Below are 25,629 nucleotides of genomic sequence, written 5' to 3'. Positions count from 1 at the left end.
AAAGGAAAACTAAAGGATCAGGTGCCAGGGTACAAGTTATAAGTAGAAAGAAAACATTTATCATTCAAGGATACAAAATTAGGAGATGTGTCCTGTTATTTCAGTACTTAAGGCAGTTATTGCTTACAATTTCTTTGCATTTGGGAAAACTGTAGTTGCATATTGCATGATTCTTCTTTTTTTTCTTTAAGGTGAATGTTACTTAAATCAAGTATCAGTTGTACATTTATTGTATGTATCAGATATATCAGTAGTATGTTCATGTAACAGAGTGAAACTGTCCATATAATATGGGGGTTTGTTTGTTTCTGGCATACCAATTGGTTTATGAAGATGTAACAATATGGGCATCAGCTTTTGACAGAAATCCTTAGATAGCCACATGTTATCAGTATTAGACTGTATCCAAAATCATTAATTTAAATCTAAAAATTGTGCTTTCTTTCTATTTAGGGTTTGTACTGTATGTATAGTATAAGAATAGAAATAGCGTAGTGCATAGTATTTTTTTACATGCCTGATTTATCCACATTTTGTTTGTCTTCATAATGTTTTTCTTCTTTTCAGGTTACACACGTCTCCAAAGAAGAGACTGACTCCAATGCAAAAATGTGTCAGCCCATTAGTTTGGTGCAGGCGGGTGTTGGATTACCCAAGTCCTGACATTGAATGTGGTAAAAAGTCACTGATCCACAGGCTGGAACAGATGATGTCAGGTGAGTTCTGAATATTAACACCGCTGGGTTGTACTTACTATTAAACAGAGTCAGAGGGATCAGAATTAGCTAATAGTTGTGAAAGAAGAGAATGAGATGCAGCAGTTAGTTCTGCCTGAAGTTGTCATGGTTTGCAAAAATTCATTGTCATAATTTTCTACATTGTGAATAAAATGAAGCATTAGGTGTGAGGGAGGATCTCAGAGTTTTAGGTCCCCTGCATAACTGTGATCTGTTCCTTTCTGAAAGCTCCTGACCAATGTTATTAGCTTGGAGGGCTTATTTTAAAATAGCCTGTATTACACTAGCTGTTATACCTAATTAGTTGGTAGGCGCTTGTCAGTATGTTAGAACATTTATTTTTCTAGATGAGCTACTTTCTCTAAGAAAATGAAGTTCTTGAGTAGCATGGGGAGATGATATTGATTTGTTTTCCTCCCATCCCCGGTAACGTAAGATGGTGTCACCATCAGATTCAGAAATCCAGAGTTTGATATATATTTTTGTCCTTCTTGTGCAGTATAGTTGGTTATATTCCAAACTGGGGAAGAGTTGAGTGTCTGGTCCTTGAGGAGGAAAACCTACCGCCTTCATTCTTTGATTCACAGCATTCTGATGTCCAATTAGCAGCAAAATGCTGATGGTCTGATTAGAATTTTCTGCCCATCTAATTTCTTCATTATTTTTCCTGTTAACTTACCAGTAATACTTTGCCCTGTGAACGCTCAACACTCAGTTGTAACCTCTGACTGTTTTCCAAAACTTGCTTTAACTTCTTTGTTTAAGTCTATTTTTATTGGGAAGAAAAAAAAGTGATACTGAGAAATACCTTTCTTACTGTTAATATTTATTCTTGCTCCGTATTTCCATCTTTTTTGCAGCCTTGTGCTACTTTTTTCTTTTTTACCACTATCTGCAGGAATTAAGAGAATGATTGGATTTGACCTATGAATATCTGAACAGTTATTTCCACAAATGTTCCCAACCATCCTTCACGTGGTTATACATAAATTTTGCTGAGTTTTATTATGACATTTTCCCCTTCGTTGGATTCTTTGGCGCAATTCAGTCTTTACTCTGATTTGTACTAAGATTGTTCTTAATAAAATTTGAAAACACTGCTAGTAGATAATATGAAAAATCCAGTTATAAAAACTAGCAAACCTAATGCTGAAATTGCCTTCACAATGAGTTATTTCATTTCAGCAGGTATCACAGCTTCTCTAACACTTTTTATATTTATAGAAGTTTTATTTATTTATTTTATTTATTTATTTTATTTATATTTTTAGAAGTTTAGTCGTAGTTGGAGCAGGATGGCAGGATGTTGCTGTATGAGATGGCTGAACTTGAAAGTCTGATCCATTCAAACTGTGTCTAGGCAACTTGTCTTTTTTCCATATCCCCAACAATCTACCTCTGGCAGTTACTCTCGCAAGAGTACAGCAACTCACCCATGGTACAAACAGGGAAAAATATTTCTGGTAGAAGAGATGGGCACTAATACTGCTAGTTGGAGAAAACTGTATGGAAAAGTGAATTTGTAACAGAAAATAGGATTGTCCTTTAGACCAACCAGACTACAGCAGAAATAGGGTAGCAGGAAGCTCCACTCTTGTAAGCTGTGTGTTTCCTACCCCACAATTTCCAGAATATCTTGGGCTTTGTATTTTACATTCTCTTTGATTCTGCCTCAAGGATCCTCAGCTCTTCACCTATGAGTTAGTGATTCAGTTAATAAATTTCAGTTCCAGTCTCCACAGATAAGGCTTTTCATACTGCTGTTACTTTCTCTCCTTGATCCCTGTTGTTTTGCCATGACTATTTTCTCATTGGCAGTTCCTGTTATGTGATTCTAATCTTTTTGCCTCTTCTCAGTCTCAAATGCACTCTTGTTTTCCAGATTTTCTCCTTTCTTATAAAGTAATCTTTTTCCATTGTGTGATGGTAAAGAAGGGAAGAGGGAATTTCAGCTCCATGCAAACAGTTCCTTAGAACACGAAATGCGTGGTGCTCATTGCTCTTGAGTTGAGGTTTACAGTTGCAGGGAGAGGACTGCTTAGTGTTGGAGGAGAATCCAGACTACAGGTAACCTTAGGTGTGTCCTGGTGCAAAGTCTTCTCTGAGCCTTGCCCTCCAGTCCTGGTCAAAAGTGCAAAAAGCACATTTTATGTTGGCTGGAGACCAGCATTTCCAGCACAAGGGTGTCTAAAACAAAATTGGATTTTATGAATGAGCATGTGAAGAAATCAGCAGCAGGAACCCAGAAATACTATTCCTCTCTATTCTGGAGCAAAAGAGAAATTGAAGACCAATTTAACCAAATGCTGACTAAAATAAACTGGGTGGTGAATGCTGTTTCTGAATCTTATAAAAGAAAATATGCATTAATATAAAAATGCTCGTTGTTTCATTAACCCTTCCCTCTATGTTTTAAAAGCTACTGCATGATCTAATCAAAGCTGATGTTTCATCTAATAGAGAATTGTTTTCATGTTAAAATTTATCCAGCTTACTAACATTGTCACTCCTAAGAAGGACCGTATTTTGCATTGTTGAAAAACACTTAATGCCTTCCTATGCTGTAGAAATCCCTGTTGGAATTCAATACCAGGAAAAATTGCTTGAATCCAGTTGTTTTTTTTTTCGTTTGATTGCTGCTGTTGTTGTGGGGGAAAAAATACAGTGCTGAGGAAGGTAGAAATTCATACTTGCCTATGATGACAAATGTTGTACCATATAAATTTCATGATGTACTAGGGAGCACTTATCTGTATATAATGAAAGTATGCTTGCTTTCATCTGAAGAAATCTGTGTGTCATAAATACTTAGTATCACTGTGGATATGTACAAAGAGCTGTCTTTCAGATTTTATAGTAGTACAGTTGTTTCCAAATTTGTGTTTGATATTTTAGTGTTTGTGTAATAAATACAAAATAAAGAACTGTTGTGCATACTTATATTTTAGGGGTTTCTGGAATAGGTATTTTGGAGTTGTTGCATGAACACTAAAATAGCACTGAGTTGTCTCATCAGAGTCGACCAGAATACAACCACTTTTAATAACCTTTGTTGGCTGGGCTTGATAATAAAGCTCAGGTTTCCTTTGTGGCATTCACAAAATAAAATGGAGGCGCCTCAAGAATATTTACTAAAATTCGTTGAAATTTCATAGCTGGTGCAATTAGCACATAGCTTTCACTTTCAGGCTAAAATAATGAAAGTGAAAGCGGAGCAGTTTGAATTCCTGCTGTTTCTGCCTCTGCTGCACTCTGCTAGCCATTCAGTTGTGGTAACACAATCCCTCTTGGGGTGCTACTAAAAACTGGTCCTCTGATGAGATCAGTTATTATTGACAGTGCTTTAGTAGTCTGGGTAACAGTGCAACCCCTCTATTGCTTGTATTGAGTGAGTGAGGAAGTAGTGACCAAGAGCAGAGTGGGGTGGGAGGAGAAGCTCAAGCAGGCTTTGCTGCTGAAGGCAGCATTTCATGCAACTGTTTCTATTTGGCTTCTTTTAATGTTAAAAAGATAAACAGAATAAAGGAAGTTTTAGTAAACCAAGTGAATGCCAAACTGCCTGACATGGCACAATGGAATTCAGTTATTTTTATCTTTTCATCTACTTACATCTTTTCATCTATCAATAGCCTTTTTTTTTCCTCTTGAAAAGCTCAATTTCTGCTTTTTTTTTTTTTTTTTTTCCCCCTGGAGCCTGCTTGAGTATATTGCCACACATCTGTGAAGCCTATTCTTGCCAGTTTCAAAACTGTCATGCCTTACAGTTTAATTTGCAGCTCACTGAGCTGCTGGCTACTAATCTAAATACAATTTTTTGTCAGTTTGGCATAAAGTACTTTCAGCGATGAAGAAACTGTTTTACCAAAACTGATCATGTTTCCTTCGGTTCCCACTTTCCCCATCAAAGTTCTATTTTCTATTTTGAAATGAAAACTGAATTTCTGAACAAAACATTGAAGTAAATTGTAAGCTGGCAGCTGTGGGAGTGGAGGTATAATAGTGGAAATGTATGCTGCTAATTAAAATTCATCTGGAAGTACTTCAGGATTGAAACACATAAGGCCAATAGCAGTGGCAGTTGCCAAATTGTACCTCTTACTTCGAATGTGGCATTTAAGCCCACTGGCAGAAGAATCCCAAAGTAGGAAACAATCCTACAGTTTGAGAGAGCCATTAAGGACTCTTATTTTGATAAGGGATTTTTGACCAGATGTAGTAAATGTGACTATGGATTCTAATGAAATGAATTTCACATTAAGGTAGCTAACTTTCTGGCATACCCTTAAGAAATTAATTTGGCTGAAGTCTTAAATAGTTGGTGAGAGCAACCAAAAGAGAAAGTGGCTCTTACAAGAAGCGTTAGTATAGATGGAAGCATTGGAAGCAGTGATGCTTTAGTTTAACCTGGTAAAGATCTGGCATTTTTACTAACTAGCGTGGCAATGTAGTGATTTGTGTCATCCTGGTGTACTTCAAAAATATTCTCTGAGTAAGTGATGTTGTCCTATGGTTGGTTGCTTTAGTTACATTCTTTGGGAAACTGAAGACTGGTAGAACAGTACAACCACCACATGGCTTGTGTTGGTGACTTCTGGAGAAGCCTTTTTAAGTTCTGTATAAATCTACCTCTTAAGTTTGGGTTGCAGTAAAATCTACGACTGTCTTTTCTGCTTTATCATCCCAAACAGATTCAGAGTATCCAGAAATATAAACAAGCATTTGCCATGCCTAACTTAGATTTTTTTCTTTTGGCTTTGGGAAATTTCATATGCAGTGTTTCTAGTTCTCTGGTACCAGTCTTGGGGTTGCTGTTTAAATATTGCATAATCCAGAATCTCTGAATTCTGGAGAACTAGACACAAACTGCATTTCCATATGATTTATATACATATTAACTACTCTTTCACCCTAAAAGGCAATTGCAGGAGGTATAGGAACGCTGGCTGATTTAGTTCTGTCTATATATCAACACCATCTCAGGGATTAGCTGTGATTCTCTAAGAGTGACTGAGATGAAACCTAGGGGGAATGAGAACAAGGTTGTTTTGGTCAATTGATATTTAAAAACATTTGAAATGGATAAAATCAAAGGTAACTGCTTCAGAAATTTCATTTTACCGTTTGGTTTTCTATGTGGAAATCATGTTAGGATTTTGTCTGGATGACTGCAGTGTTGCAGCAGCTCCTTAGGAGTAGCCAAAAGGAATCTTTTTCTGTCAGTACTTACACATACTAAGGACTCTTTGTCTTCAGAGGGCACTTGCTGTTATTGCTGTAACATCTGTCATTTTCCAAGGTAGGCTGGTAGGGTTGCATCCAGTACTCATTCAGACTGTAATTGGGGCAACTGTGTTTCACGTACTCTTACCTTGATATATGTAGGGATGTCTCTTTTTGTTACAGCTAATTACAAAGAGGATGGTTCTTGTAGCCCTTGATACTTAGTGGTGTCTCTGATTTGTATGTAATGCATAGGTTCTATGTTAGCATAGCTTAGCTACTACAGTCAAATTTTGAGTCGCTTCCCTCCTCCTTGGTTGGGCACGAAGAAAATGAGTGTAGCAATTTTAGATCCGAGAAAGTGCATGTTATCTTATCTTGTAGTTTTTTTGTGTTAGGATTAGTACCTAGGAGACTAAGAAATCAGCTGAAAAAAAATCCCTGCTGACTTAAGTGCTTTGCTTGAATTGTATAGCAATTAAATCACACTGAAGTTACCATATTATTATATGCATTTCTTGTTGCTTGTTACTGTATTATAATTTGTAGTTTTCCTCCTCTTTTGTACAGCCGTGAAGAGACAGAGTTTGTACAATAGTCCTTTCAGTGCAGTCAGCTATGCCAGCTCCTATAGTCCAAATACCAGTAGCCCCTACAGCAGTGGTTTCAACTCTCCCTCCTCAACACCAGTGAAATCTGCATTAGCGAAACAGTTCATATCTCCGGGTACCTCAGGTAAGTGTGTGTGTTTGATCCTTTCTTTCAGAAATACATGCTCAGATACTTTACATTTTTCATGGAACCTAGAATAAGAAGGACACCTCAACTCATCAGTGTTTTCTTTGTAGGAAGTTTGCATCGTGCGGTATTTAAGCGTTTTAGGAAAGACATTTTTTTATACAGACACCTTTTGGCATGAGATACATTTACAGTGTTTTCTTTGGATACCCACATACCTAAGATAACTGGTTACATTTTAACAGCTAGACCAAAACTCTTAGTATGGCTTCTGTGAAGTCCCAGCGCACATAAGAAGCTTCTGGAATTGACCTTCAGTAGTACCTTTAGACATTACCTGTTGGTGGCTGTAAAGTCTTTGCAATTGCATAATACTTATTTACTGAATCATTTGATATGTGAATGCATCCATCAGTACAGCTGCAATATGAACAATGTAATCTAAGAAAGAAGCACGTATTTCAATTAAAGATATTCCTTAAGGCTCTGCAGACATCAGTATAAACAGTAACTTCTGGCAACCTTCTCTGCCTTTATTCTGCGCCATAGGCATTTTCTATGCTTTAGAAAAATTGATGTGTGGAACATCTCCCTACACCGAAGTCAGAATGTTGGCTCATTGCATTTACTTTAACTTAAGTTAGTTTGCAGGGAAGAAAAAAAACATTTAATTAAAAGTTCCACTATCCATAGTTTGCTGTGGACTTATAAAGAGAATCCTGCACTGCAGTATATTCACCAGTCATTACTGAAGTTTTGTTTTCATTTATCTAGCTCTGGTCTTTGTTATGTGCTACAGTCCTGTTGCCATCTGTCACACAGCAACAAACTGTAATGGAATATTGGCAAGAAAGTTCAACCTCTACTGCCATATCACCAACATCCATTCTGACACTGCAGGCCAACATAATCAAATAGAAGGCATTACTTTCAGAGTAGCCCTCATCGGGTGTAGAAATAAGAACAAAGACGTAAATGGAACAGGCATGCAGTGCTCTTTCTATAAGAGCTGTACAAATGTCATAGCAATTGAAACCTTGGCACAAATGGACCAAATTTATGTCATTAAAGTCATCTGTCACCATTATAATGATTTTTATAAAGTTACTCATTTTCAGCATAGATTTGCAGTCAGATATTTCAAATGTTTATCTCTGTTTTAAGTCATAATCTGTTTTCAGATTGTTGGTTCTTCTACCAGGATATGCATTTTTTATTTTTTTTTAAACATCTCCTATTACTTCATGTTCTTTCTATAGGCCATCTTAAAAGCTCAGCTGATAGGAATCCTCCACTAAGTCCACAATCCTCTGTGGACAGTGAATTAAGTGCATCAGAGATGGATGAAGACTCCATTGGATCTAATTACAAGCTAAATGATGTTACAGATGTGCAAATTTTAGCACGAATGCAGGAAGAAAGTAAGTATTTTGCATCCTGAAAATCAAGTGGGATAACTGATCTTTTTTTAATTAAAAAACTGCAGCAGAACTTCCTTAGCAGGAATGGGAAAGAAGTCTTTACTCTATTAGGGATATACAAATGTAGTTTTCCTGAGAACACTAGCTAAGGACTTCCGTTTCCTGGGTAAGAAAAGGAAATGTATACCATTATATACATGTACTCTTGCCCTGGGACATTATGTACATTATAAGCATATACAAAAGTAGAAATTTTAAAAGGATGATGCAAAAGTGAAGCAAACAGTAATTACAAACACTGTTTTATCTCTTAACGTTACCAACCAAAAAATTTTCTTCCCTTTATCAGATTGAATTGTTTTGTGTACCCCTTGGGCTAAGTGCACCCAGCTTTGGAGATCACTGGTCTAACTGAACTCTAGATTCAATAGGGGTAGCTTTTTTTATATTTACTAATGTATCTCAAGAGGCATTTCATTGCAGCTTCTATAATTCTTACAGGGTGGTACGTGATAACCAAATTAAATTGTATCTAGCCTGGGAGAGGAGATGAACAAGTAGCACAAATACAGTGGTAATTGTTGTAGTATTAAAAGGAAGAAACTCATCTACTTACTCAGCTGTTAGACAACCTTGTTTGATACTAATCTGGAATTAATTTTATGTCTCAAATAAAAAGAGGGAAGATGAGCCAAATGTTAGCTTGAGCACTGGGCAGGTAGTTGTGTCAGGGATTTCTAGTCTGCACCATATGTGGGCTGATAAAAAGTAACAGTCTACTCACTGTTTCCAGGCCTCCGGCAAGAGTATGCAGCATCGGCTTCTCGGCGTAGTTCTGGTTCTTCTTGCAATTCCACGAGGCGAGGCACATTCAGTGACCAGGAGCTTGATGCACAGAGTTTAGAAGATGAAGAAGATGGCACACATCACACAGTGCACCCTGCCGTCAGCAGGTTCTCACCGTCACCTCGTAGTTCTCCCTGGCCTTCACCAAAACAGTCTCCAAGGAATTCTCCTCGTTCCCGATCACCTGCTCGAAGTATAGAATACAGTAGAGTGTCACCCCAACCTATGATTAGCCGTTTACAGCAACCTCGTCTTTCACTTCAAGGCCATCCTACAGATATGCAGACCAGTAATGTCAAAAGTGAAGGTAATAAGCTCTGTTCTCACTACACAAGTAGCTAAGGTAGCTGTGTAATTCCCATAAAAGATTTTGTTTGGGGTGAAGTGCTGAAACTATACGCTTGCACAATACCATGGTTTAATCTCAGAGCTGTTTAAGAAAAAGTAGAGTAAGCAAAGCTTAAATACTGCTGGGGAGCTCTAGCTGTCATGAGTTGATAGGCTTCCTCTGTATCTTAGATGTTATCCAGTCAATGAGTGTAGTCAAGTTTTTTTGTGACTGAGTTCTGTCTGTGACAGTGAAATGCACTTCGATAAAGGAGAGCACAAAGGAAACTATTGTTCACCAGTAGGCCTTGCAGATGACAGAACAAAATGAAGAGAATATAACTGCTCAGAATAAGAGTAAGGTTGCGGTTTAGGCATGCCTCTAGCCTGTGAGATAGCTGCATGCTTTCTTCTGACACTGCAGGACTGTGAGCTCTTTGACCATGAATACGGCCTTAACATATTAATGCTATCTTTGTTGACTATTTTAAATAAATGTTGAAGCTGTGCAAACTGCCAAACAGTAAAACTGCAGAAAACTTCACACCGATTGTATTATCATATAATAATGCTGTTCTGATACAATTTTGCTTCTTGAATGTACTTCCTGGTAGCAAGCCAGTGAAAACTCCTTTAACAGAGCTGAAATTCCACAAGCATATTCCCATTTAAAAAAAGGTAGGTATTTGGCAAATAATATTAAATTCAGAAATACATTTCGATTCAAAGAATTGAGCTTATTTATTTCTCTTCAAGGTAAGGTAGATGTAAAGTGTCTGAAGTTAGGTTGATGTAGAAATATATTTTTTAACAGTTTTTCTGTTTCTTTTTTCTCCTGCTGATACAGTAGCAATCTCTATCACTTACAGAATTCCACTGACTAAGAGATTTTCGACTTTTAATTAAGAAAATAAATGTGGTAGGCTAGAGCTTCTGGGGAAGATGACCCTGCAAATCTAATTAGCTATTCAAGAATATCTTTGGAAGGGTTAGCATAAATCTTACCTAGAGGTTTGCAGAAATGTTAGGTACGTGTAGGAAAGCAGTCAACAGAAAAGCTAGTAAATTATGCCTATATTGTGACTTAGTTGAGAATTCCTTTCCCATTCTTTTCTAGGGCTTCATGAAACTCTTAATGCATGCTAGATGGGGTACAACAAAAATATTCCGTGAGAGGCCAGGTACAAAAGGCTGCTATCCCAAGTATCAGAGGGATGGAAATAGAGCATGTAATGACGTGTTCTGAAACATTTCCAAGGAATTCCCTTGCAGTGTCTTTTGTGCGGCTGGATATTGCTTGGATATTCAGAGGCAAAAATGTTGTTTGGGATTTTATTCTGCTCTAGACAGGATAATGGGAAATCTGAATGTTCAGGAATGTACAGACTGCCATGCTAACTTGTAAGAATATTCAGCCTATAAAGATGTTTACTTTCATTTTCACCTTTAGTGCTTGTGCGTGGTTAGAGTACTTCTTCCCTGCATCGCTCCTCATAGTTAGGTTGGCCATTCTTTGTGCCTTGTCAGCTGTGCTCTTCTGTCATGTAGTGCTATCAACCCAGCTCTGCGTGGGTTGGACATACGCAGAATGCCACAAGAAAAACTTAATGGCATCTTTTTGCCTTCTGTGAGAAATTGTACACATTTTATAAGCTCCTTAAACAATCAGTATTAGCTGAATTAATAGTTGAGTCATATGTGAAAGAATCATAACACTGTAGTTTTGAATGCTGAGTGATAGGAATTTCTTTCCAAGCGAGCACCTGTTTGTTACATAGTGTGCTGATATGGGACTGAGTGGTGACAAATATTGCTTCAAAAATTACTGTTTTTAATCTCATGGCAAGCACCGTATAGTATAGTTTTCTAGATAAAGGCTTCAGAAAGTATGCAACACTGGATGACAGATTTGTGTATTCAATTGCTGTACTGCAGGAACAAAACCAAAGGAATTATAATTATGACACGTTTCAATTTTGGAAAACCCCATTCTTGATATATATATATATATATATATTATTTTTTTTCCTATAAGTGAAAGCTGTATGTTCTTCATTTTTTATATATAAATATAAAACTTTATTTCGAGATGACTAAAGAACTTATGTAGCAAAGTATGCATTTAGATTAGTTTTATATAGCTAACTGTTTGTGTCACTTAGATTTTGAGTTCAGCTATTGGTTAATAACATGAACTTTGTCAGGCATTAGGCTACATGTAGTGAATATCTTTGTGTTGTTTCACACAGAAAAGCTAAGGCGTAGTCTTCCAAACCTGTCCAGGACATCTAACATCCAAGCTGAGTCTGTGAAAAACAGCAGAAGTGACTCAAACTTCCAAGTGCCAAATGGAGGAATACCTCGCATTCAACCTCAAGCCTCAGCCAGTAAGTACTTTCCTGACATTTTAGTGGATATGTCAGAATTAAGTGATGGTACTGAGCTTTCTTCCAGTTTCATGGCACAGAGAAACACTGCATGCCACACTAGAGGTGCTAATCTGGATTTTAATCACATCTGTCTGAAATACTGCTGGTTTTTTTTTTTTTTCTCCTAAAATAGATCAGGTATTGAATGTACTGAAAGAACTTCTAATCTGCTGTTAAAATAACATTCATACCATCCTAAAAGCATATACAAAGTATAAATACTCTGAAACAGTAAAGTAGCATTAGACAGAAAGTATAATGCTTTGTACTGTTGTATTTTATTCAGACTAGAAAAACACATCATGCTACCGGAATGCTTATCTTGATGATGGTTTTGCTACTTTTAACTATGGAAACCTAATAAAAATCATTCATGCAATTTTAACTCATTTGCAGTTAATTTTCTCTGCTTTGTCACCTGAAAGTTTTGTATTCAGTTGCAGATTTTGTTTTTTTCAAACATCAGTGTTTTCTCAGCAAAGGTTTAGGTGAACCTGAGTCCCGTGAAACAAAAAGCGCAGTGCTGGGTTACTGCCTGCTGGTTTGGTAGGAAGTGAACCACTGATATGAGAACACTGCTGATCTCACAAGTCTCTTAAAAATGGTGACCTTAAAGCCAGAGCAAATGAAACGCAAATATTCAGTGCTTCCTTTATATGTCAATATTGACAGTTCCTTTTGCTTAAATGTTTCCTGACCATTTTTATTTCAAAACAAGTTTGAAAATGAATTATCCTGTGTGACATTTTCAAAGGAAGAACACATTATAAATATTATTATTTGTAGAGCTTTGATCTAGAAAAGTTCACCAGTAATCTAAGTATTTGACGAGTAATGTAAGATAGTATTTGTGAATGAAACAAATTTCATTTTTACCTGCTGAAGAATAAAGGTACGCTAGCATATCTGATTGGCCTTTTTAACTATAGGCCTTTCAAAACAGTTTGCTAATACAACCAAGTGCAGTTAAATGCAGAACAGTACAGACCTGGCAAAGACAACAAGATTTCTGTCTTTGTAGTGACTCTGGATGTAAATTAGTCCCAACTGTGTGATACTATAGCCAAATCTACACAGATTGCATTTGGTGTTTTAAAATGGAGTGAACTTGAAAGGGGAGAGTAGAGAGGGCAGCTTAGCTAGTCAGAAAGCTACTTTCTAATTTCTAATATTTGCACTGAAACTTTGTAGAAAGATAAGATAGAAGAAGTCTCCGTTTTCAATATTTGAGTTACTTCATTGCAAAAGTGAGATGTTTATGCATACATAATTGTTTTCAACTACTGGATGGATTGAAAAATCATAAAAAGCATTAGGTAGATCTGTTTGCTTTTTACGGGAATCTTTCACCAAATGTGAACCACTCTAGGGCAACTTACATCTAAATGTAAGTTAAATATCATTAACAAAGCCCAGATTTCTAGCTTTTACAGTTTCCCTGCTCTTACAGATGTTTGTCAGAATCTTGCTATTGACAATCGTAAAACGGTTTGTGTATGAAGTCAATGAGTAAGTATCTTTGCCTAGTCTGGATTTAAAAAAATTCCTCAAAATTGTACATTGTATAAAAAATTTCCAGAATTGTGGTTTTTTTATTATACACTTTTTGTTTTATTGGTTTTATATTTTGTCACCTTGCACAAAGCACTGTTAAATTGCAGCAAAGCTTTGTTTTCCCTTGGCAATGACTTTTGAGTCTAAGGACTCAAAGCTTCCTCATACCTGCTAGTTTTGCATGAGCTTACCTTTGCAAGGATGCTGGCTTGCCACCTGGGATCACTACTTTTCTTTTTGTCAACAATCTGCTGTTCATAATTTACTTGCACATTTGCTGTGGCTGCAAAACTGAACTTGCTATGGTTGCTGGCGTTCAAAAATGAGTTAGGAATCCAGTAAGTTTCTGTACAGACAATTCCTGATATGGTTACGTAGGCAAATTAATACATGCTTGATTAAGGAGTAGATGGAAGATAATTACAGTAAGTACAATTGCAAAAGATGAAGGCATTTTATAAGCTTTAGTTGTAATTTGGTGAAAAATCCAAATTCTCTTTGAAAAGGGATTGAATGAGTAAATTACATAGTAAGTGTAACTACTGGAATCTTCATTTACACGTGGTTCAGTCTGCTGTCATGCAGAAAGGATTTCTGAACGTGAAAGCCAATAAGTATTTCACTATAGAGCACTGGAAGACAGGGTAATACTTGCATTCTCCAAAGAACAGGCATCTTCTAGACTTCAGTGTGTTACAAATTGCAGAAGTCTCTACATTTAGATTGTACTCCGTGGAGACTGTATAGCTTTGCATAAGGTGGTTTCTACATAGGAGCTATGTGGATCATATATGCATGATGCTTTTGAACATACGCAGCATTAATAATGTAAGGATGTGAAACCTTTAAGCAGAGTTAATTACAATGCTTTTTCAAAGAGCTAAACTGTAGATTGTTCAAATTATTAGCGAGCATAGTCTGCTTGCCAAGATCTGGCTGCTTCGCACGTTCAGGGCAAAAGAACTTGTATATTTTTAGGAAACCTAAGTATGGTAGTTCAGTTAATCAGAAATAAATAGAATTAAATATATTCAGCTTGCACAGTTTCTGAGAGATAATATGGAGCTGTCCAAGAGCAGCAAACAGTGTGGATGAGCATGCACTCTATGCTTATCTCAAATCACGTTTCCACAGCATCACTCAAGTTCCCTGCCTGCAGCTCTGTGTAGCACACATGCTGCTTAGTTGTCAGATGTTGGGAGCTTTCCCTGGAGTCTCCACTGAAAAGGAAAGAAGGAATTTGATATATATATAAAATTATTTTTTAAAATTCTTTCCACATCATGTCACATCTCTGACTTGCAAGTAGTGCAATAATGATGGGGGAAGCAACTTACTGCCATGTACAGTTGGCAATTTAAATGTAGTGGAATGATTCAGGGAAAACAACATCCAGGGTCATAAATATGAAGGAAAAAGTTGTTCTTGATTTTGTGTGGTAGAACAAAAACACTGATTCAGCAAAAAGTGGTATTATGGAATCCTTGTGGACAGAAACACTCTGGCCAGTGGTTGGCTTAACTAAATTGCTTTAAGAAAAGATGTCTGGGAATTGTGCTCATTTTTAAACATCTTCATGTGTTTAATTGGCTGTTTAGAAGTTTTGAAAAAAGTTTACAGTAAGGCCATGTGTCAGAAGTTGAATAATAACTGTCCATTGCCTCATGCTTTTTTGCATTAGATCCTAGTTGGCGGAAGGATTTTTTGTTCTTGTTCTTTTAGACACATTTTACGCTTATGAATGTGTTCATTCATTTTTGCTATTAGTTGAAAACAAAATTATTAGTTAGTTATTAAGATCAAAACGAATAGACCACTACCTAATGTTTTTAGAACGAAGGTAAAACACATGATGAAATTCCTTTATAGTTCACAAAATATTGCAAATTTTGCATTGACTGAAGGATAAGAAATCCTTTAGTAAAGGATTAGTACTATTTGCTCCTCCTGCCTTCCGTAGTGATACTCAAGAATTGGTGATGTGAGCACTGAGTTTCCTTACTCAGGGTTAGGCTCTTCACACACAGCTTTTTCCCCATCTTTCTTCCCTCTTGCTATGGAAATAAGCCTTACTGGTGTAGGTAGTTTTATGCTGGCACAAAACTACACACTGAGGTGAGCAGAGATGTTTTTTCATACATCGTCATTTTAAGAAGCCTTCGTGTAGGCAAAGCTTTAATTCACTGACTGCTTTCCTTCTTCCCTCCAAAAATATGCTGCGGTGAAAACGTGCCGAATCAGTGCATTCCTTCTGGCAACAGACAATTCTCTCTTTGCCAGGTTTCTGCCGCTCTTGGAACACAGGCTTCTCTCTTGGTATCTGCTAGGTAGCAAGGATGTGTCAAGGCAGTATTAGCCCTTGAATGTTACTAGAAAAAAAGGCAGGACATAGGAGCTATATAAAAAAAAAGCATGCTGTTTGCTTGCTGACAGCTGCTAATCCTCAGTTTTGTGTCTTCATTCTGAGCTCCTTTGTGTAATCTCAGAGGAAAAAGAGGCAAACATCTCTCAAAATGGCTTATGTTTGCACAAAAACGATGCTCATACCAAAAGCGATGCTTTTGCAAAGGGCTACAACTTTTTTCTTGAAAACTACTTTAAAATGAAAGGTTTAGTCTTGCTTAATCAAATAGGAAGTTAAATTGTCATCTTTTTATCTGATCTTGCACTCATATTGCTGTAGCATGCGTGCTAGGCGGCTTGTTCTCCCTTTGGTGTATTTATTTGTTTGGTTGGTTGGTTTTGCCTTTCTGGGCGTTTTGCCCTGCAAGCAGCTTTACTCTTACAGAACCTGCGCATTTTGCACTGCAAAATTTCTGACACGCTTCTTTGTAACTCTTGGCCATTAAGAGCAAGCACCGTTAAAAAAAACCATCACTTTTGGAGTCATAACAGCTTTTGGAGTGTTTTACTCACTCTATTCTTTATGCTTCACAAGCGGATGCCATTCTGAAATTCCCAGTAAATTTAGCTTACTTATCATCTTAGACAAATATAACACTTCTTGTCTTTCAACAGCTCTGCAAAGGCAGAAAAATTTGCCTCGTGCTGCCTTCAAAACCAAACAGTTTCTTCAAACTCCATCTGCAAAAGGAGGTAATTAACTTATAGCCTCTTATCAAGCTCCAGCAAGTCTCAGATAATTGTTCACCTGCATTAAATCTCATACATTCAAGATTAATGAAGTTGCTGTTGCATGTTGAAATTAACTGAGTAGCTCTTGGTGTAACGAAGAATCTAACTTCACAGAATGGCCAGGGTTGGAAGGGACCTCAAGGATCATGAATCTCCAACCCCCCTGCCACATGCAGGGCCACCAACTTCCACATTTAGTGGTAGACCAGTAACTAACTTCTCGGTCTAAACATTGAAAATACATTCCTGTATCACATAAGGAAAGAAAAGCTTTACATCTGATTTTGAGATTGATTGATTTTGAGAAATCCAATTGTTAGGTGACTTCTAGCATTGATCACTAAAAAGCAGACTTTTGAATGAGTATTTAGTGGGGTGACACTTGGATGGGATTTTTTCTTACAATATACAGTTTGTAAAACAAGTTTTGTAAACATTTCTGAACATGAAAAATGATCAGACAAGTGAAAACATTGTCTTTCACTTAGTTCTGGAAACAAACAGTAACAACTTCACCCTTCTGCATACAGCATCAGCTGGAGATTTGTGCATGAGTACATGTTGCTTGTGCTTCCTCCCTTCCTCTCAAAACCAAACTATTACCCCACAGTAATTTAGTTTGTGTTGTTTTGTTGTTTTTTTTTCCCCCCCCTCAAGGAATTAGAGACTATTGTTTATAATGTTCCAGTTGGCTAATGACTGAAGTTGACATTTTTGAGAAGTTCCAAATCCAATTAGGCAATTTTAGCTAATTATTTACTAATGCGGGGAGCCTTGCTTGTGACACTGCCTCAGTTCCACTGCCGAGATGAAAACAAAAGTATATGGTATGGCTTCAAATGTAGTTGGTCCTATTGTGTATTACAGACAAGAAAGCTTTCTTTTAAAGACCTTACTTGAGGCTAGTTCATAAGATATTTTTATGTTAGAAACTCTTAAGGATGGTAAGAATCCTTGTAGATCCTGGAGGCGGTTGACAATAAGCATGCCTTTCAGTGCTTCAACACTAACTTCTTTCAGTCAGCTTCATTCTGTTCACAAAGTTTTAGTGTCCTGCCTTCCCTTGAATTAGCAAAGTGTAATGACTTTGACGCAGATCCACGTGGCTGACAGGAAGTTTCTAATGGTCTTTACGATATTCTTTCCAAATGCAAAAAACTTCTCTCAGTGTTCTGCTTTGGCATATGACCATCATTTTTATTCCTTCCGAAAGCTCTGTGCCCTTTCCAGCAGGTTGTGCTTTGCACTCATCCCATTACATAGAACACTTGCAGGGCTAGTGGCCTCGCTGCCTGCAGCTGTTGGAACGTACAGAAACACCAAGATGTTCTGGTCTTTGCTGCATTGGTTTTCTTGTCTATGACCTAAGTGAGATTCTTGGGATTGTAGCAGTGTTATGCAGCAGTGAAACAAGACTTTTGTTTCAGAACAATAAATGACTGTGGGCAGAAATTCTTTTTAGGTTCGTAAAATGTTGGTCATTACATCTCTTAACAGCTTTTGCATAAGCACTTTGGCATGTTTGGGTTTTTTTAATCGTTTTCTGTAAAACATTTCAAAATACCTTCAAGTAACAAAGTCTTTACCTCACAGTAACAGATTGTTAAGGTTTATATGACAATTCAGTATCAGTCACATGACAGAATAGCTTATTGATTTCCATTGCTTTCCCTCAACTGTTCTGTATCAGTCTGAACCATCTCATATTGATGTTTCAGTTTAACTGCATCTGAATTGGGTCAGGTTTCAAGTTGGTGTGCAGCAGCTGGTCTTGGGGTGCAGTCCTTACTGCAGCTGACTTCTTCCCTGCCCTGGAATGGAGAGCAGAATCTCGAGAGGGTGGAAAATCCCTCCCAACATCATGCACAGTGCCATTTATTTTTCCTTACTGCCTGAGGTTTTGATTGTAGTTGGTTCTAGTCACTCAGTGTCTAAGGAGATGGAGTTGTGTGCTGTTGTTTAAACACTACTCTTATGTGTTTTTATGAAACATCTATCAGTTTACTATTGCAGATGGGTATATAGTGTCAAATAGATGAGGCAGTACTTTACTCTTTGTAATCCTGTCTTACAAATATGCTAAACTGAGTTTTATTAAATATCCAAAAACGCACTAAGACAAAAGTCTTCACACGTAGAGCAGAATTGTTAGGTGCTTTGCCAGCAATTGCTTCAGAGATCATAGCTCACTGAAAGACAATTAATTCCTTTATGTAAAATAGTGAGTGCAGCTCTCAGCAATGTCTGCAGTGTGCGTGCTAACAAGAAACACTGTGTGAATTGACAGCTCAAGCTGGAAGTGTGGCAAAATGGGGTGGGAGAACAATGGGGAATGGAGAAGACTAATTCACTGGTGTAATGCTATAATGGGATGATAAAAGCAGGATGGCAAAGTCTTTGGCTCCAACAAATGAGAACAAGCCCAAACACAGCAACCACAGATACAGAAATGAAGGAAAAAAGCTGCTGCTGCTTACCTTTGGAAGATCTCAGGTAGGCAGGGATCTCCAGCAAGATACCCTCACCTACTGCCAACCCTTAAATGAGGTCTGGGAAGAGGTGGATCCTGGCTCCACCCCTTCTGGTCACTCAGGAGTATTGCACACACCTGAGCTCCATGGGTTGGCCCTGCCTTCCCACCAGGTGCTCAATCACTGTTTCAGGCCATGATTTTGCGTTTCCACTACAACTGAGAAAATGACAAACTTTCTTCAGTTACAAGTTTTCATTGCACTCAAGGCTTTGAACCTTTTCCCCATTGTGCATGTGTTAGCAGCCAAAACTGTCCTTGGCAGACCCTAAGGCTGTGCCCAGATTTTATATACTGGCATTATTCAGTAGGTTAGTTGATAACATGGTGCTGTATTTGAGTTCCACCAAGTATGGTGATGAGGAATTTAGTGATGAAAGCTCCCTTTGTTTAGACTGTAGAATCTCTTGGTAATTGCTGATTTAATTACACCAATCTTACTGACAATTTCACATTCAAAAAAAACCCACCCTTCTAATATGTCATCTGTGTAGTTGTAGGAGCACTTTGCTGCCATTCTTGTCCCATCATTCTGCTGTTAATGCTTTCTGTAATCCATCGTCTGGCTTGACACCAAGGTTTTTATTTTAAAGGCTCTTATTTATTCTCCTTGCTACTTACCAACTGTCATGTATTGCTGACATCTCTACCACCTTTGTCAGCTTTTCCCATCCGCAGTCTCATGCTTTCTACTGTCAGTAGAAGGGCCCTCTTGCATAATCCCAAAAGGAATTGAATCCAATTCACATCTGTAATGTACATATTAATCTTTCTATCAACCCCTATCAGGAATAGCTTTGCAGAACAATCTGGAAATTATCACTTTCTCTGTACCCTATAGAAGGTCACGTTCCTATCATTACTGGTTTCTTCTCTTACTTCTCTTTACTCGTAGTGGATCTGTCGATAATGAGTGCTGTGCGAAGGGCCATCTTTGTTAAGTACAGCATCTGTCAAAGAGGAACTCAATTTCCTCTGCATAAAGAAATGTTTTAGTCAAAAAGGAATTGCTCATGCAAGGTCACTAAATGTCAGCGTGGTTTCTCCTTTTTTCTGATTGATTGTCCAACATCAGCTGTTGCTGAATCCCATCCTAATCAGGCTGAGAAACTGGTGAAATTCCATTCAAATATTAAGAAGATTGATTAGTTCAAGAATTCTGCTCGATGATACGTTATGCATATTTTTAAAATATTTCTGATACTCATAAGGAATTGAATTTAAGATTTAGTATTATCAAAGGACTTAAATATTGTCAGTATTTTGCTGCAAGGATCAGTTGTCATTAATTGCTAGTTGTCTTTGAAAATTCAGAATTAATTCTTGTGTATATAATAATTAAGAACTCTTCCTATTGCATTGAGTAAAATAAATGCATAAACAAACAAAAAAAGGCATACATTTGTGTGTGCGTTTTGAATTAAGGGCTTGTAGAGAGTGCTAAATTCTAAGTCTAAGCCAATAAATAGATTGTCACTGGTTTATTAACATTTCTCAGGGAGGATTTGATAAAGACCTGCATTTTACATACTGGCTAACTTTGATAACAAAGTATTTGAATTCAGCTGTAAGTAAAACTGGTAAGAAGAGGAAAGCTATAAATTGTCAGCGTTGTCTGGTTTAAGTTTCATAGCTGCATCTCTTTGGTGTTGGGAGATGGCTGACTGTATTTGTTTTTATATTTTTGCCTTCAGACTATAGATCTTGAACTTGACCCTATCATAAGATGAATCCTGATTCAATGGATTTGGTTGAAGAGCACAAAAGAAACTTTAGGATGCCTTGCTCTGAGCTGCATCCCTGTACCTGAGAAAGTGCAAACGTGCACAGATGTCACACTAGAATCCTATATACTTTAATGTGTTGATTTAAAGATGGAAATTAGGTACACACACATTTCTGAAACTGCTGAATTTCTTCTTACTAAATACGTTCACTTCTGTTTCTTCTGTCTCGATGGATAGAATGGTTACAGCCTTATTGGCATTACTTATAAATCCAGATAAATACTCATAGTAGGTAGAGGGAGCATTGGAGTTATATCAAAAACATGACAAAAAGGACATCTGAATTCCTGTTTCTCATTGCTGCTTGATTGGCTGTACTCCATTATACATTGTGGTGTTTGAATTTTCACATAAAATCCTTGCCTGTTTTTAATTTCAGTCATACTGTAAGTTAGGCTTGAAAGTAACTTCTGCGTTTTATTTTCCAGTACCTTCTTCAAGTAAATTCCGCTCACCCGCAGCGCCATCTCCCCTAGCTCTGCGACAACCTCTGAAAGCATTTAGTAACCACGGACCTGGTCCTGTTGCTCCTCTGGAAGCCACGCAGCTGACACACAGCAGTTCTTCACCGGGGCCTCTTGCAGCTCAGAGTTCAGGCTTGCCCAGCCCTGCCAGCAGTGTTAACAGCACCACCCTCACCAGGCCGGCAGGGGCAGCGGGGATGAGGAGTGGTTTGCCCAGACCCAGTGCCCCTTCCACGGGGGGCATCCCAGTGCCTCGTAGCAAACTTGCACAGCCTGTTCGCAGGTGAGCGTGGGAAAGGCAGTCCAATTGTTCAGTTTGCATACTGACTTCTGTACGTTGTATACTTGTGCTGTTCCTTACTGCAATTTTTAGTTTGGTTCCAGGTCTTGAGAAATGACAGAAATGGAAACCTACATGGCAAGTGTTTGTGTTTTCAAAAGGGGTTTGAAGCAAAACTGAGAGAAAAAGTTTCTTGAATTGGGACAGGAGAATGGGTGAAGCTGAAATGAATAATGAAAGATACTGAACTAAAAAAGTGTCACAGCATGGGCTGTGAAGGCAAAAAAATGGTTCTTGTGTGGTTTAAAAAAAAAAGTCACCAAAACGTAGCCAGCATATGAAAATTTGTTTTGTACCACTGAGTAACACAGTCTGAAGTTGTTAGAACTATTGAAGCTCCTTTTGCAAACCCTGTCAAGTAATGGCACCACAATAGAACACTTTTTGTTAGGAAGGAAGGCTCGTTAACAACAGAGGGGTCATCCATTGTGTATTCTAAACCTAATTTAAATATCAATGCAGTTATGCCACAGGACAAAAGAAAATTTTCAACTCAAACATAACCTCTGTGTTAGCACCCACCTGTAGAAGTTGCTTAATGTCAGAGTTTTGGAAAGCAACCACAAGAGAAGCTCATTATCAGCTGGAAGGCTACATGGACAGTTTGTCTTCAGGAGAATGAAAGGAAACGGTGCATAACATGGAATATGCTTTTAATGCCAAGCTAGTGTGTGTTTTCACTGAAGGTGTCAAGTGGAAGACACCTGACATAAGGAAGCAGTCATCCATGAGGAATATTGAGAATCCCCTTAAGCAGAAAAAATAAACAGTTATCTCCAGTATCATAGGAAAGATGAAACAGTCTTAAAGAGCAGTTCTGCTTGAGTGAGTTTCGGACAGGGAACAAGAAGTGACTCACAGTACTGACTGTTTAGTACTCCATAAGCAGCATGAAACATGATATTATAAACAGCAAGGATGTTTCTTTACAGAAACTTTTTAAGAGAAGCAAAGTGTAGTTGTCCAAATCCCAGCTGGCCTTAGAAGTGCTTCATTTATTACACAGCTGTTGTACATGCTGCAGGTACAGCATGCAGTAACTGTATGCAGTGCAATAGTGAAGTATCAATGAACTTCCAAGATTCTGATGTAAGGAAAGTACTCTAAACAAGGATCTCTCTGCTTATACAAAAAAAAAAAAAAGCTCATTTTTAAATTTGCGTTCTTGCAGAGTACAGTAAAAAATGTTTTCTGATTGTTTTTAGGCAGATTTCTGGTGGGATAATTGCTAAGATCATAAACTGAAAAATACTTTGGAGTTTATGTTAAAAAAACTGTACTGAAGAGAAGCAAATGAGTGAAGTGTATACTTTATTTTAAAAATGTTTAAACTCTTATGTATTGTAGATGGAGACTTCAGCTGTTATGTATGAAACTGAAAAATATCTCCTTTTCTTTTAGATCATTACCTGCTCCCAAAACCTACAGCAACATGAAAGACGAGAGTTGGAAAGATGGCTGCTATTGAACTGCAGAGCTTAATGCAAAGTTCCAGTGCTCATGGATGCTTCCTCACCAGGCTAACACACAGCTTGATTCTACAGACTGTTCGGATGTGACTTTTGGGATTTGTATGAATTCCAGACCTCTCTGTCTCTAATTAGCACAAGCTGGCAGAGATTATAAAGCAGCACTTTAATGACATCTAACATCAGATGTTTGGTGATCATACAATCACTTTCACATTAAATTGCTCTCAGTTATGTTTTGTGGGTTTTTTTCTTGCTTGCTAAAATGGGTCAATTTGAGCATTTATGACACTGGCCGATGTCTGGGCAAGAACCTAACAAATGCCAAAGAAATGCCCATCTTGAAAAACAGCAAGTACAACAATCACTTAGATTTTCCAAAACATCGTCTTCAACCTATTTTAATTCAACAGAAAGGTTGGTAAATATGTACTATTGAAACAAGACTACGTTGATATTCTGATTGCAGACTGCTACAGTGCTACTGAAATATTGCTGTTAACAATTGAATGAGATTCTCATTAGGGAAAGTGGTACATACATCCTTCAGGAAGAACCAGAAGCTACTCTGGAAGATTAGGCAGAACAGTAATGAGTAGCCATGGCTTTCATTAATGCTAAAGGTTTGAATGTAGCAGACGTACACAAATGCAATAGTATAGATTGCATCTTTCCTGTGTTGATTTATCAGCTTTACATGCTCTTATTGCTTGATTGCCAAAAGGGCTTAGCATCAGTTGTACAATCTTTCTGACCTTAAAGTTCCTGGCTCAGGAAAGATGGCCTTTGCTGTTGTAGCCACATTTTGAACACATTACTCGCAATTTAGGGAAAACATTTTTATAGCAGGTTTCCTTAAAAAGGAAGAAGCAAGTAGTAATGTTCATTCATTCTAATACCACACCACTACGCTTTGCAGCCTGGAACACAACTGTAAATGCTGATAGTAGAGGAGAAGGAAACACAACTATGCACTTGTAACATACAAATTTTAAGGTAATGAGTTGACTCTTGATGCCAAATGATATTCATTTAGGTGATGTTCCATGGTATGAGGGAGTTTTCTGTATCCTATTTTTTTACTTTCATCCATTTCTTAAATTGGTTTATTTTAAATTGTAAATATTTTTACAGAAGATATTTCCCATGTAAGTAAGTGTGTTTTAAATATGTACTTTGCCTTACATATGTGTATCTTACATTACTGGTAATAGAGTATGAAACCTGCTATGTCTGTTTACAAGCTCTTAAATTTCTCCTGTGGCTCTGACTTATTCTAACACTCACGTTTTTCTCAAAACAACTCATTTATATAATTAGCATTTGAACCATCATTTTCTGTTTCAGAAGACATCATACAAACTCTTGTAACTAAGGTCATATTTGGTGGGACAAGTTAAACGGAAGGGATTTTGTTTGAAGCTTTTTCAGTATGTTGGATGTACAGTCAATGAAATAATGAAATGTAAATGGTATCCTTTGTGCAATGACTGACAAACACTAAAAGTTGGATCAGGCAGTAGATAGTCTTCAGCCCCTGAAGTACCTGAGTTTGGAACTGCTGGTGTATTTTGACTCCCACCAAGAGAGTAACCCACCCTGAAATCCACACACTTGAGTTTTAGGCTAGCGTCTGCGTATTCCTGGATAAAAAGCCATGCAGTACTACTTGTGTTGGAAGAAGCCAAACAGAAAGTAGCAGAGATTGATTTGCTCTTAATTACTCAAGCAGCTGTAGGCAAGCTATGGATTGATGAGTGAGTTCACACTCCAGACCAATATCTGTGCTGAGACTTTGAAATTGGTATCAAAAATACTGTAATTCACAAGATTTCAGCAGAAGTCACCTGCTGAAACAAGCTAGTCTTGCGTCACTGGCACAGACAACGGATGTCATTAAGTGTCTCATGTAGCTATTAAGTAGAAGAGATCAAATGCACCTGTTCCCATCAAAGACTGAATTTTTAACACGTCAGCATTTTAAAAAGCAATGCTGCTTCACTGAAAAAAAAGATTATTTTTAATTGGTGGATTTTATTAAACACCTTAGTTGACTTTTAAACTTTGAAAGTCAGTTTAGATGACAGTATTGGGGTTTTACCATGGATGCATCAAACTGTTTTGTAAGTTTCCTTAAGTAATTTGTTACTTGGGCAAATTCAGCTTCAGTTCTTAAGCATTCTTTCTCTGCTGTTCTACTCCCCCAAAATACAACAAACAGCTTCCTGAAAAGACAGACCATCTGTTTACTAGAAAGCCTTCGTGCATTACCAGTTTATTGATATCAGGAAATCATGGGGCTCTGTGTTTAGAGATTTACTGCAGAAGTGTGGAAATATGGATTTGATAAACTAGTGCCTATGATTTACTTAACTTATGTTTGATATAGTAGTAAGGGTTTTATGAATGTGGATTACTTTTTGTGCCAACAGCTCGGAATTGTTGTATGTATGTAGGCAGAAAGACTCATTCTGCTTCCAAAGTTATTTAATTTTTTTTTGTTTGAATGTTTTTTTTGTAAGTGTTAAAGTGTAAAAAAATATATAAAATATTCTTACCACAAAATACTGCCTTCATCATTATTCTTATAGCAAACTGTTTATGAAGTCTTCATGTATTTATAGGGTGGGTT

The 25,629-nt window shown here is 37.4% G+C and overlaps 1 protein-coding gene across 1 annotated transcript; it reads left to right on the top strand.

Moving 5' to 3' along the window:
* The first annotated feature begins 548 nt into the window (after positions 1-548).
* SLAIN2 (SLAIN motif family member 2) lies at positions 549-25,572 on the top strand. The gene is made up of 7 exons (XM_010710183.3): positions 549-716; positions 6,528-6,692; positions 7,955-8,116; positions 8,910-9,269; positions 11,539-11,676; positions 21,153-21,471; positions 22,930-25,572. The coding sequence occupies exons 1-7, from the start codon at positions 602-604 to the stop codon at positions 22,994-22,996; spliced, it is 1,326 nt and encodes a 441-aa protein (XP_010708485.1). The 5' UTR covers positions 549-601; the 3' UTR covers positions 22,997-25,572.
* The last annotated feature ends 57 nt before the right edge of the window (positions 25,573-25,629 follow it).

The sequence above is a fragment of the Meleagris gallopavo genome, chromosome 4 (assembly GCF_000146605.3).
Source record: "Meleagris gallopavo isolate NT-WF06-2002-E0010 breed Aviagen turkey brand Nicholas breeding stock chromosome 4, Turkey_5.1, whole genome shotgun sequence".
NCBI classification, from domain to species: Eukaryota; Metazoa; Chordata; class Aves; order Galliformes; family Phasianidae; genus Meleagris; species Meleagris gallopavo.
Note: the sequence above shows the minus strand (reverse complement) of the source record. Positions and strands in the feature narration are given on the sequence as shown.

Bases quoted from the DNA above. Each gene is read 5' to 3' on its own strand.
- SLAIN2 (XM_010710183.3), top strand. From the start codon at position 602: ATGCAAAAATGTGTCAGCCCATTAGTTTGGTGCAGGCGGGTGTTGGAT. The intron at 6,693-7,954 runs GTAAGTGTGTGT...TTCTTTCTATAG, and splicing joins CATATCTCCGGGTACCTCAG to GCCATCTTAAAAGCTCAGCT. The intron at 8,117-8,909 runs GTAAGTATTTTG...CACTGTTTCCAG, and splicing joins AGCACGAATGCAGGAAGAAA to GCCTCCGGCAAGAGTATGCA.